This window comes from Sarcophilus harrisii, chromosome 5 (assembly GCF_902635505.1).
Source record: "Sarcophilus harrisii chromosome 5, mSarHar1.11, whole genome shotgun sequence".
NCBI classification, from domain to species: domain Eukaryota; kingdom Metazoa; phylum Chordata; class Mammalia; order Dasyuromorphia; family Dasyuridae; genus Sarcophilus; species Sarcophilus harrisii.
The window spans coordinates 191,858,443-191,872,163 of NC_045430.1; the positions used below are offsets into that span (position 1 = coordinate 191,858,443).

Below are 13,721 nucleotides of genomic sequence, written 5' to 3' on the forward strand. Positions count from 1 at the left end.
TACTTTCCTCTTTTTTCCCCTTTCTTCTATCCCCCCTCACCTCCTCCAAGAAGGCTATAGTTAAGTGTGTGTGTGTGTGTGTGTGTGAATACATATACATATATATATATATTTACACAAACAATACACATATCTTTATACACATATACATGTACTTACATGCATACACATACCTATTTGATACATATCTACACATATGTAAACATTCATCTAAAACAATATTAATATGGCTGACATATAATGTAGATTTCTCTCTTAACTAAATCTTTAAGTTTGACTTTATATAAGATCAATGATTAATAGCCCTATTTTTTTCTAAGAAATTCTATTCCTGATCCTTGTTGTAGTGTTTGTATACATCTCTTATTTTCTATTCCTGCTAACTCTTCTACTTTCATTCTATTCTTTAACTTGACTTGCTATTACTTAACCTCTTTCCATCCATGGATTGCTCCCTTATCTTCTCCCCAGACCTTTCCTCCCCTCTTTATCCTTTTTCTATATTAACCTATATCCCTTGTCTCACTGTCATAAATCTACACATCTTTCTATAATTCATCTTGCCCTATTCCCTCTCTTCCTTATTCTTTATAGATTTTGGAGGGTGCTAAATTGTTCATGGAATCCATTTCCGTATGAGCACTCTCCTTTCCCCTCTACTGCCTGTGTCGGTTCTCTCTCCGTACCTAATTTGGGTAGCATAATTATTATTTTTACCTTTTCCTAGACAGTTTTGCTTTTTTAGAGTGAGATAATACCTAATTCTGTTCTAATTTTTATTTTTTGCTACCTAATTACTGATATCAATCTTAAAAATATGATATACATTTCCATGTAAAAATGTAAACAATTTGTCCATGTTGAGAGCCTTGAAATTAATCTTTGATGTTGACTCTTATATGCAAAATTTTCTATTAAATTCAAATTTTGTTGAGACAAAGTCCTAAAAGTCATTGAATGTAAATCTTTGATGTTGACTCTTATATGCAAAATTTTCTATTAAATTCAAATTTTGTTGAGACAAAGTCCTAAAACTCATTGAATGTTGGGTATATTTTTTATTTTCATTCAGTATTATGGATAATTTTGCTGGATATGATATTTTTTACCACAGGCCTAGTTATTTTGCTGATATATATTATTCCAGAGCCTGTGGTCTTTTCTTGTAGCTGCTGATAAATTCTGTATAATCCTAATTGTAGATACGGCACATTTGAATTTTTTTGTTTGTTTGCATCTTGCAAAATTTTCACTTTGATCTGAGGGTTTTAAAAATTTGGGAACAATATGTTTTCCACATAAGTTCTCTTTTAGGTGATGATACTTTGGATTTGTTTTATTTGTATTTTTATTTTTCCCTCTTGTTCTCTCATAAAAGCACAATTTTCTTTTATTATTTTTTGTATCAAGGTTCTTTTTTTGGTCACAGCTTACAGATAGTTCAATTATTCTTATCTTTTCTCTTCTTGATCTGTTTTTCAGATTTGTTGCTTTTCTTATAAGATGCTTCCACATTCTGTTCTTTTTTTCATTCTTTATAATTCATTTTGTTATTCTTGGCCTCTTAGCTTCACTGTCCAATTCTAATTTTCAAAGAATCATTTTCATCTTTAAGACTCTTTATCTCCTTTTCTAGTTGGTTAACATTTTTTCCATAATCATATTGTTTTTCTTGTATGTTTTTCTTTTTCTTTTTAAAAGTTTTTCCTCAATGTCTTTTGACATTTAATATTTAAATTCTTTTTAAAGTCCTTCTATAAATTCTCTCTGGACAGGGAGTCATTTCACATACCTCTTTGTGGTAGAAACTTTTTTTAACTTCAGTATCTTCCTTTGAAGATGAACCCAGTCTTCCTTGTTCCCATAGTAAGTTTCTATAGTTGCCTTTTTTTCTTTTTTTGCCTGTTCACTAAGAAGTTTTAGAATAAGCTCCTATAATTGTGAGGTGAGAGAGATGGTGGCTCCAGCCTCCCTTCAGCTCTGCCTTCTGACCTGGAAGCCCAAACCAAGAGTTTCCCACTCCTGCAAGTGCCTGCAGCCGGCAGTGTCACTGCCCTTCTGCCTCTGTACTCTCACCCAGTGTCATAGTTCTGCAGCACAACTGGGCCTGGCATACCTAATCAGTCTTCCAGGACTTAGACCCCAGACTCCACACGGGACGTGAAAGTTCCCATATTTAGGACTGAAGCTCCAGCCAGTCCCAGCTTGCCCCAGAGCTCTCCAATCGATATTTCTGCACAGCTAACCTGAAGATATTTGCCCTTCATGCAGGTTTTTTGGGTTGTTCCAGGAGGATTCCTATTCTGCCCAGAGTCTTCTTTGTTTTTCACCAGTCTATGTTCATTCTGAGATAAAAATTTGTTCAGTTTGGAGGGAAAATCTGGAGAACTTGAAATTTTCTGACCTTCCCAGAATCCTTCCCTATGTCTTCTTATATGGAAGAGGTAGCATCTCCAATGAGGATTCCAGCTGGATCTCAGGTTGTCACCATCATTTGTAACAAGTGAATTAGTCATTCTTACTCTGTGAATTATTTTAATCAAATCACACTCCTAAAATTTAGCTGACAGGAGCCAGTCTAATGATCTTGTGATGAAGAGAGCCATCTCGACCCAGAGAGAGGACTGTGGAAACCTAGCGAGGTTCACAATATAGCGTTTTCACTCTTTTTGTTATTTTGCTTGCATTTTATTTTCTTTCTCATTTTTTCCTGGTTTGGTCTGATTTTTCTTATGCAGCAAGATAATTGTATAAATCTGTATGCATCTATTTGATTTGACATACATTTCTACCATGTTTAACATAAAAGAATGAAAGTTTAACAGGAATAGAAATGTTGAAAAAGGAGGTTGTAGATTTTAAAGCATAGGAAAACAATGCACAGAAAATTTGGAATGCACATTCCTGGAGATTTATAGAGTATAAAGAAAATGGAACAGCATACAGAAAACCATATAGGAACACAGTGAAGGTCATAATAAAGTTGGAGAGCAAAAGAGCTAAATTAGCAAAGGTATGTAAGAAATCAAAAGAAGAAAAAATGAACACTTGGAGTAGAGGATGAACATCATAGGCATTTTTCAAAATTTGGTCCAGAATCACTCTTATTATTCCTTTCTTAGACTTTGAGAACACCTCCAGCCAGCCATATCTGAACTGTCATCTACCTGATTTACAGCCAATACACTTCAGCCCCATTCTAGAAGGAATTCTATTCCTTAGCCCCAGGCCTGATGGAGGAGCCTGAGAGGTACAACTTAAATAAAGGTTACTCTCCCAGAAACTCTACTCATTACCTGAAATGGCATCTTTGAGACTTTATTTTAAGTTTCTGATCAAACACCCCAGGAGGCTTAAGGCATGAGTAACTCTTAATTAGCTGTTCTTAGATTAAGGGAATGTACTGGTTAAATTAATGCATTAGATGTACTAAGAAGAAAAGGCAGATTGGGGGAGGATAATATTGGGGAGCAAGAATTCAATTTTGTCAAAGGAGATGAAGGCAGGCCTCCTGGGTGGGTGGTTACAACACAAGTCTTTGGAGAACTGAGGTGCAAACACTTGATATGGGTAAGTATTAGGGAAGAGGGAAAGGAGAAAACAATCAGGTATGATGAGTCAAATGTAGTCATTATAATCTCGTTCTAGTCTCAATTCCACTGACTTTCTTGTGAGAGATAAGGGAAAATGAATTTCTCATGTTTAGGAATAAAATGGCCCTATCCTATTTCTATTCTCTCTTTGCTTAAGTGAAGTACAAGTAGAGTTGTTGTGAGCTCAAATGAGATAATAGATCTAAAGCAGGTTACAAACCTTAAAGCATTATATGAATCTCTGCTATTATTATTATTATTATTATTATTATTAGTTATCATTAGCCTATAATCACCAGGCCTCCAATCTGATGATGACATTTTTTCCTGAGCTTTGTACAACACTCCTGATGAACTGAAACAGTGTCTACAAAGAAATAGAAGTTTGCTGGTGAATGTTTTGAAAAGACTCTTGAAAAAGAAAAGTCTGCACACATACTTTAATGTTTAATTTGAATTGTTAACGCTTTCTTAAATCTAAACAGTGAGCAAAGCAATATATCAAATCCTGATATGTAAAGACATTTGTTTCTGAGATATGAATGCCCACATTGAAAGTTTAACAGGATATGAGAACTGGTTTGAATCGACCCATGATACCCCTGAGTACAAAGTGTGAGATTATCTCTTTTTTTTCACCCCCTGATCTAATTAATTACTCATTTTATATGTTATTGCCCTCTAACCTTTTCTAGGTTTTGTAAACTGGCTCATTAATGAAAACAAATACAAAATTGAAGATGCTTCCCAGTTTATACTGAATGTAAAATTATTAACATCAACTAGATAAGGTATTCTAGGGGGCTCCCATTGCAACAGTAATTTTCAACCCCAAGAAAAAGCTACTATTTATTTTTTTTTAATAATTTTTCCTCAATTACATATAAAATAATTTTTACCATTCTTTTTTTTTATTTTGTGTTCCAAATTCTATCTATACCTCGCTCCTTCCCCTCTCTGAGATGGTAAGCATTCCAATATAGGTTATACACATTATAATCATGTAAAATATTTCCATATTAGTCATTTTGCACAAGAAAACTTAAAAGAAAGAAGTTAAAAAATAGTATGCTTAGGTCTATATTCAGATAACAACAGTTCTTTCTCTGGAGGAGGATAGCATTTTTCATCATGAGTCCTTTGGCATTATCTTGGGTCATTGTGTTGATGAAAATAACTAAGTTATTCACAATTGTTCATCATATATAGTATTGCTATTACTAAATAATGCTTTCCTGCTTCTCCTTATTTCACTTTGTATCAGTTCATATAAGTTTTTCCAGGTGCTTCTGAAATTATTCTGCTTGTCATTTCTCATAGCACAATAATATTCCATTAGTTATCTACCACAACTTGTTCAGCCACTCCCCAATTGATGGGGATCCCCTCAATGTCCAATTCTTAGCTACCTTAAAAAGAATACTATAACTATTTTTGTATAAATAAGTTATTTTCCTTTATTAAAAAAAAGCTCTTTGGGATATATATACCTAGAAATGGTATTGTTCAATCAAAGGTTATGCACATTTTTATAGCTTTTGTCTCTTAAACTACTATTTTAAAATGCGTGAGAGAAAAATAAACTTACAAATGAAAAGTATAGAGGGTAATATGAGAGTATATACCAGATCTGGTGGTTGATCTCCATTAAAAAAAACAGTTTTGTTCGTTCCTTTGGCTTATGATGGCAGTGTTTTTCAATGTGGGAACAATTTTCTGATTTCAAGAAGAATATGGTCTGATTCTATAGGATATGTAAATCACAACTCAATGAAAGAGAAAAGGAGTGGCAGTTCAATCTCCCAGTAAAAGCCAGTTTTAATATTATTTTCAGCAGATCTAATCTCACCTTTCTTTTCACCCATTATAGCTATCATCTACTCCTGGACACCTTTCTGGTATTCATCTTTAAGAGAAATTATAACCCTAACTTAGGCATTTACAACAACTTTGTAGGTTGTGATGTTTAAAAAGATTTGAGATATATAGTTTCTGCATAATTTAATCATTTTGTTAATAAAGCCATCAGCAAATTATTAATAAAATAATTATTTGGCCCCAATCAATGGGGGTTACAGTTTACATGCCTTTTAAAGGGGAAGTGTCCCGGAAGGGTGCTTATTCAACTCTAATTAGTCAAATGGGAAGTGGGCTATCTTGGAGTACGTAACTTAGGTCACTCAAATCTTGGTCAAAGAAACATTGATTTCCACTTCACCTACAGAGAAAATCAAGATTTTCCTAAGATTTATCTAAATAAACATAATGAACAAGAATACATCATTTAATACAAATTTAGAATTTCTTTTACTGTCTAACCAGATTTTAATCTGAGTAAATTTTTGAGAGATTTACCAAATTAGTTGATTTTGGATGAGGAAGTAGAAAAGGGGGAAAAACTTGGTCCTAATACAATAATAAGTTATTAAACATAAGAGAAAAATATTCATTTCTCAGAAGTTTAAATCCATCCTTTTGTTCTTCAGATCACCTTGTGACTATGATAGGTGGGACAGAATGAGCATGCTCTTGAATCTGGGATAATGACCAGTGAATGGTGCCTCCAATTCTGTTGGTGATATAGTTTGCCCTGTGAGAAAAAAATAGCACAGGATGAGTAGAAAAAGGATGAGTTGTAATGTTCATCCTAGTAACATAACATTCTTTTCCCTCCAATTATCCTTCTTTTGCACCTCTTTATTTTCATTTTTATGAGCATGAAATCATTCTTCCAGGTTCTCAGACTTTTTAAAAAATCAATTAAACCTCCTGTCTTTGAAGTTACTAAAGATTTATTACTGGCTAAATCTGATGATCTTTTTTTCAGTCTTTATCCTGTTTAATATCTGTGAACACTGTGAACACAACAGTTAGGCACACTAGTGCCTAACTCCTTACCCATACAAGTTTTAGGATAGTTTTTTGACTAGTCTCCCCCACCTCCTTAAAAGGTATTGAAGTATTCTTAAGTCAGGGGACTATATGCTCAAAATGTTGGAATCATTTCTTTTACCCTCAGTACAAAACTGCCATGAATAGTTCCAGGTATAACGTAATGCTTAGCTGGAGGAAAATGATGGATAATTCAGGAAAAGCAGCTTGGCCCAGCTGAAAACTTGAGGTGTCCTCAGTGAATATCTTGGTTGATCATCTTTTCTATTCTATTATGACTCAGGGATTTTTTTTTATTATCAAATGACCTACAAGTGTATCATTTCATTCCAATATTGAACCTCAACAACCAAGCCACTAGCTTGAGTTAGACACAGCCCAGCACAAGGAATTTTTCTTTCCAAGTATATCCTGTCTCTTCTTTGAATTGTTCAACACAATCTCAGTGTTTTATCTTTCAAACATCCACATCTTTAACCTCCAGAAACTTAGAAACAATTTTCTAATCTGTTTAGCAATCTTTCAAATTAAGAGTCTTAGTGGGTTTCTAAGCCATTTGTTAAAAATATAAAAATGTATCACCGTCAAATTAGATTACAGCAATACCAGAGAAGACAAAAATTTACCAGTGAAAATTAAACAAAATCCTTTGCATAATTGACAGATGGGATTAAAAAATAAGAATCATAATTTCATAACTGTGGCTAATAAAATATTACTTTTGAGGGTAATGCAAGTTCAAGAGAAAGGCAAATACTAGGCAATATGAAGAAAAAAAAGGGACAGATAGAGGTAGTATAGAGCCTATCTGGAGTACAGAGTATAGTGGCTTTCTTTTTCCAGCAATCTCATTTGGAGAGCAGAGCAACCATTCAGTTCTGTACTCCCTAAGACTATTCATCTTTACTTCACCTGGGCTATTTGTTTTTCGTTTGCCTTGCTGCTGCTATCCCACACTCCAGAGAAAGCCACCAGAGCTCTTGCATGAGAGAAAATGAGCTATTCGACTCTGAACTTCCTGGGAGAAAGAATGGTCATTTTAACAGTGGCCATTTTTTGCTGCGCTTCTCCCTCAGCCCAACTCCAATCACCCATGGTTTTCACTTCTGTCTCTGAGAATTATACTCAAATCAATGCTTTCTGCCTCTAGAGAAGTTAGTGGACTACCCTATAATTGCACTCATCATCTTTTTGACTTTCCAAACCTTCCCACACAACCACATTACTATATGTGTGTCTCACTGATTAGAATAAAACTTAAGCTAAATGAGAGCTGAATAAGCTTACCCTATGTTATCTTAGTCTTAGCGCTTAGCACAGTACTTCATTTTTACTAAAAGCTTTTATAGATATTTTTCATTTATTCATTCAAACTTCTATTTGTGAATTATGGACACATTTAATACCAAATATTGAAATAAACTTCTTTTAAAATGTGACCTTCACATTGCTATATCACAATATGTTAAACCAAGATTTTCAGTAACAATTACAGATATTCAATTGCATTGTTCTCATTATTTGCTATAAAAATGACATTTTTAGTGAGAGTGAAGGTTTTAGTGCCATTAATAAATAAAATATTATTATCAAAATATTATTTTACATTTATCTCATCCTTTTAATTTCTTTGTGTTTATAAGTACAGAAATGTATATGTACATCACTAATAAATTAGAAAATATGAATATCATTAATGGGAGGTCATATGACCAAAAAAATCTGAAGACAATTGTTTTATGCCATTGACATTCTGAAAAAGCACAAATTCATATATACTTATACATGTATACCCATGAATATATGCACGCATGCATGGAGCATCTCTACAGAGATAAGGGATTCAGTGTCTATCTTCTGGAAGCAACCCTAGGCATTACCATTAAACCAAATTCAACTATGTTTTAGTGTTGTTTTTATTTGTATTAATGTAGTTACTTTACATATTCTTCTTTTTATTTTTCCTCATTTGTTCCATCTGTTCATCCAGGCTGAAATAACAATTTATAATATAAGATATGAAGGAATCAATGTGAGACTGCACAAGAGCTAATGAATGATCATTCACAATTTTGGGGTACTATCAAAGTCCTGAAGAGCAAATCAATTTGGGGAGGCAGAGGGATCAATGCATCAAACAAAACTTTCCCAATTCTTACCAGATAAAGTCTTCACTTTCTACCTCTTCTCATCCTACATATTGAACTTCTTTGAAACTGAGTGACATTTTAGTAAGAACAAAATAATGGCATTGGAACCAGTTGGGAAGAAGACTCCTAAAGGATGGTGGATATGCCCATTAACTTTCCTTGCACACTTTTAAAGACAAGAAAACTCATTGTATAATATTTGATAATTATGACCATTAATTAGCTTAAAGACTGAAAATACAACTGAAAAAAAAAAAATATATATATATATATATATATATATATATATATATATAGTTCTCACTGTAAGATGCCCCCAGAAGAGCTAACTCTTAAAAAGATAACATTTCTTAGGGCTTCTTTGACTTGATTATTCCTAAGAGTAAAAATGAAGGGCGTCAGGAATGGGGTTACCACTGAAATCATCAGAGATACTATCTTGTTATACTCAGCTGCCTGAGTCTGTTTGGGTTTCACATAAAGAAACAAGCAGGTTCCATAACCTATCACCACTACAGTGAAGTGGGAGGCACAAGTGGAGAAAGCCTTTCTCCGGCCAGAGGCAGAAGGAATTTTTAAAATGGTAGAGATTATATAGGTATAGGAGATGACAGTTGGAAGCAAAGAACCCAGTAGAACAACAGTGGCCATCAAGAAGAGAATAAACTCTAGGAAAACTGTGTCATCACAGGAAAGCTTGAGCAATAGCCCTCTCTCACAGAAAAAATGATTTACAAGAGTTGACCTGCAGAAGGAGAGCTGAAAAGTAGCATAGATTGGCCAAATTTGAAAAAGAAACCCAAAAACCCAGGCCAATATTACCACCCAGAGACAAACTTGACTGTTCATGATGATGTTGTATCTTAGGGGGTTACAAACTGCTACATAACGGTCTACTGCCATTGTTCCAAGTAATACAAATTCTATTGTCCCCAAAGAGAGATACAAAAAGAGCTTGAGTGGCACAGGCTGAAAAAGGCATGGTCAAGACTTCAGACATTAACAATCCTACTAACATGGGAGGAATGATAGTGGAGGTAACCAGGATGTCCAGGAGAGACAGATGACCAAGGAAGAAATACATGGGAGAGTGTAGTCGGTGATCAGCACAGACAATGACAATAATTATCACATTTCCCATTAAAGTCACAAAGAAGGAGAAGAAGAAGATGGCAAAGAGTGTGTGACGGAACTCTGGAGAGCCAGAAAAGCCTTCAATATAAAATCTGATGAGTCCAGAGTGATTTCCCACCGACATTAAGTCGTCTGTTCCTTCTGATAGCTAGAAGGAAAAATAAAGTTAACATTATCAATCAAAAGTTTTAATTCACAAAGATGTAGAGATATATCTAGAGTATGCTTAAGATCAGTTTTCATTGGCAACAGTTCAGTACCAAATTGGTGTTTGTTAGTCTGATAACTACAATCATTTGCCAATGAATGAATTTACTTTCTGGATTATGAATATGAAAAATGGCATCGCACAGAAATTACAAAAACCCAAAGAAATCCCTAAAATGCTTTCAAATTAGGTTTCCCATTATGGAGAGATAGCTTGCCATTGTTGCTTTGACCTGTAACCATATTTCCCTTGACCCAACATTTTTGGGTCTTTCTATAAGCTGTTATTTCCGTTACTTTTATTTTTTATTTAATTATTCCTGTTTCTATTATTAGTATTATGAAACATTATTTCTATAAGCTTTTAAACCCAGAATAACCTCATACTCTGTATTTTCTGCTCCTCTACATCTCTTCCTTTTCTAAATCTTGCTTCAGATCTCTACCAATATAGTAGAACTAGAAAGACTTAAGAACCCAACACGTAATTATCCTCTTGCTATATTAACAACAATTAAGTATTGTATTTATATCATAATCATTTGTATTACTAGAGATAACCTATAATTTTATGATCAGAAGGAAACTTAGGTGTCAGGTAGTCTACTCTCACTTATTTATGGAAAAGAAAATATATTCAGAGAGGGAAAGTGTATTGTTGCAGGGCACAAAGCTGGTTAGCAGGAGAGATTGCAATATAATCCAGATTTCTTGATTCTCAATTCTAACTTTTTCTCTCCAAACACTTCTTCCCTTTGTAATTCTTAATTTTACATACTATTGTCTTCTTTTCTTCGGATAGCCATTTAGATATCCTTGTGCCACTTTGGAGGTCTCCTAGGCAGGATCACAAAAATACATTCAAAATGCTAAGTTTTGGGTATCTCTTTTAGATATATTAGTATGTAAAGATCATTTTTTTATGACTTTTGGACACTTTTTAAAATAGTTTTTTTATTTTTCTAAATACATGTAAAGATAGTTTTCAACATTCATCTTGCAAATACTTGTGTTCCAAATTTTTCTCTCACTCCCCCTTCTCCTTGCCCTAGAGAGCTAGCAATCCAGTATAGGTTAAATATGTGCAATTCTTCTAAATATTCTATATTGGCCAAGCTGGGCAAAAAACAATCAGATCAAAAGAGAAAAAATGCAAGATAAAAAAAGAAAACAAGAAAACACACATTAACAAATAAAGATAAAAATAATATTTTTTTGATTTCTCCATAATTCTCTCTATGGATACGGATGACTTTTTTCCATCACAACACTATAAAAATTGCCTTGAATCACTTCTTAAAAACTGCTTTTGTTGCCCTTAAGTGGACTAACAGTATTGTTGGTAAATGTGAAAAAAAAAAAAAGGTGTTGCTGGATGGGATCAAAGGATATGAAGGCTCTGCTGTAGTTCTTGGGAGGAATCCCAAGTTTACAGGTTGTAGAAGAGAATTTAGAATGTTCTTTGTCCCTATCACTTCACCTAGATGAAAGAAAGGATGACATGAGCTAAAGCCAAGCAATCTGGCTATATAAGTCAGAAAGCATTGTGAGGTACTGTTATATAGTGGGCCAGGAGGCATCCAATCTAAACTCCTCCTTATTTCTTTGGGTTAGTTTGACAGAACTGAGGAAATGTTTGTCATTTTAGCTCTTCATCAGTTTTATCAGAAACTAATTCCACCTCCCAAGACCCAGCGTGTCATATTACTTGATACCACTTGAAAAAGGCAGCAGTCTGAGAGAATAAATGGTTTCTCCAAGACTAGAACCAGTACCGGAGTTCAAGTCTTTTGACTCCAAACTTTTAATTAATTGTACTAATGACAGAAAGAGGACAGAACTAGAAAAAGAATACAGATATAGGAAATGAAAGACCTGAGATAGAAATAAGCTGAAATTAAGTATCTGGGAAGAACCAAAATAAATCATAATAATAATTCTTTCCCCTAAACCATAGCTCTTCACCTGTAAACTCAGGGATTAGAATGCAGCACCTATGCAGTTCTTTCAATTGTTAAATTTATAAGATATAAATCAGAGACTACCACTGGCCTCACAATTAGTGCCAGGTTGAGAGGAGCATTCTAGTAATGACACAAAGGAAACACTTTGGAGAGCTGAGCAAATGACACACAAATAGTAAAAGAAAGCCAAGGACTTGCATTGGGACTTTCCCTAACTAGGAACATAATAGAAAGAGCCAAGGGGCCTGTGAGGAACAACACAATATGGAGATAACAGTGTTAAATTTTAGTCAGAACTCCTGAGTTTCATTACTGTCTAGGTCCTTTAGAGTTTTATGAATGTAGTCTGCTTGATCTTCCATTTCTTCATCTGTGAAATGGGAATAATATTTGCAACATTTACTTTACTGGGCTTTGTAAATTGTAACTCACTTCATCAGTGTGAGATATTAGTATTATTATGAGACATAAATTTTGTACATCTCTGAATCATATTTAGATCTAAAAGGAACCCTAGATATGGTCACCTTGTTCAGCCTCCTCATATTGTATAGCAGACTGACAGAGAAAGAAAGGAATAATAAATCTCTAAGCCAAGTCAAGTCCTCTGCCTCCAAATCTGGTATTCATTTTAACATACTATAGTCTTCATATCTCACTCCTCAAGGCTACATAAGAGAATGGCTTGTTGGAAGTAAAAGTAGGAAATTTAAAAAGGGAATGAATGGCACCTAACAGCTGAGAAAGATCCTTAAATGGGAACTGGATAACACTTTCATTTCTAGAGACCATTGCCACTCTGGCAATTGAAGCCCTGGCATCCTGAAATATAATCCCCCACACAACCAGCGTAAATTTAGGGTTCCATCATCTATAAGCTTTTAGATTTGAGCCGAGTATGTTGAGCCGAGGCAGCGTATGTTATACGTTATGTTATACCATTTCTATGTTATGATAGAAACGGTACCAGACTCCAAGTTATGGGGCTGAATTTGAGTTATAGCTTTGGATGAGTGAATTGATTTCTCTGAATTTCAGTTTCCTCAGTAGTAAAATGGGGATAATGATTATTGCAGAGGAAGAGGGAAGGAGCAAAAGCAGGAAGATACAACTTTTAAGTCTTACCTCTATTGACCATGTGAGCCTGAGCTAGTTATTTCTTTGTTCAGTATCTCAGATGACTCCCCAAACTAGAACCCACAGAGATGGTACTGAATGGCATTGGAAGAAGTCACCTCTTCAGGAATTCCTTATATTAGGGAAAATACAGAATACTTGCACTTCCTGCCTCACAGACTTACAATAAATGTCAAAATAGATCATGTATGTGTTTTATATAGTAGTTACATAAAATTATATGTATTACATATGTGTCATATAACATATGGTACATAATATATACCCATATAACATAGCATAGCATAGCATAGCATATCTTGTCCTTAGCCATCAGGTTAGTATATCCATGACATTCATCTGTTTCCAGAGCTTCCCCTTGAAAGCTGGCTTTTTTCCTTCTTCCAATCTCACCAAGGCACATTCTTGAGAGCAATCTGGCTTCTCTATTTCCCTTTTTCCACTTAACACTCAAACAAACAGTGAGGGTATCCCAGGACCAAAAGACAAAGATTTTGTCAGTCTGACATAAGGCTATAGTGTATTCAACATGGATGAATAGATTTTTTTTAAAGTAAGTATGAATGAGTAACCATGAACTGTGCTAAGCAAACCTACTGACCACCAGGTCTGTGAACTTTACCTGAGACACAAGCAATACAAAA

General features: G+C 34.4%; 1 protein-coding gene and 1 pseudogene across 1 annotated transcript; both read right to left on the reverse strand.

Annotated features, from left to right (window-relative positions):
• Positions 1 to 5,918: 5,918 nt before the first annotated feature.
• LOC100922928 overlaps positions 5,919 to 13,721 on the reverse strand; it is an 80,132-nt pseudogene continuing 72,329 nt past the window's right edge.
• On the reverse strand, positions 8,936 to 9,881 carry LOC100915625 (olfactory receptor 9A4-like). The gene is given in 2 exon segments (XM_023505611.1): positions 8,936 to 9,589; positions 9,591 to 9,881. Coding segments are annotated over 2 exon segments (840 nt in total). The 5' UTR covers positions 9,777 to 9,881.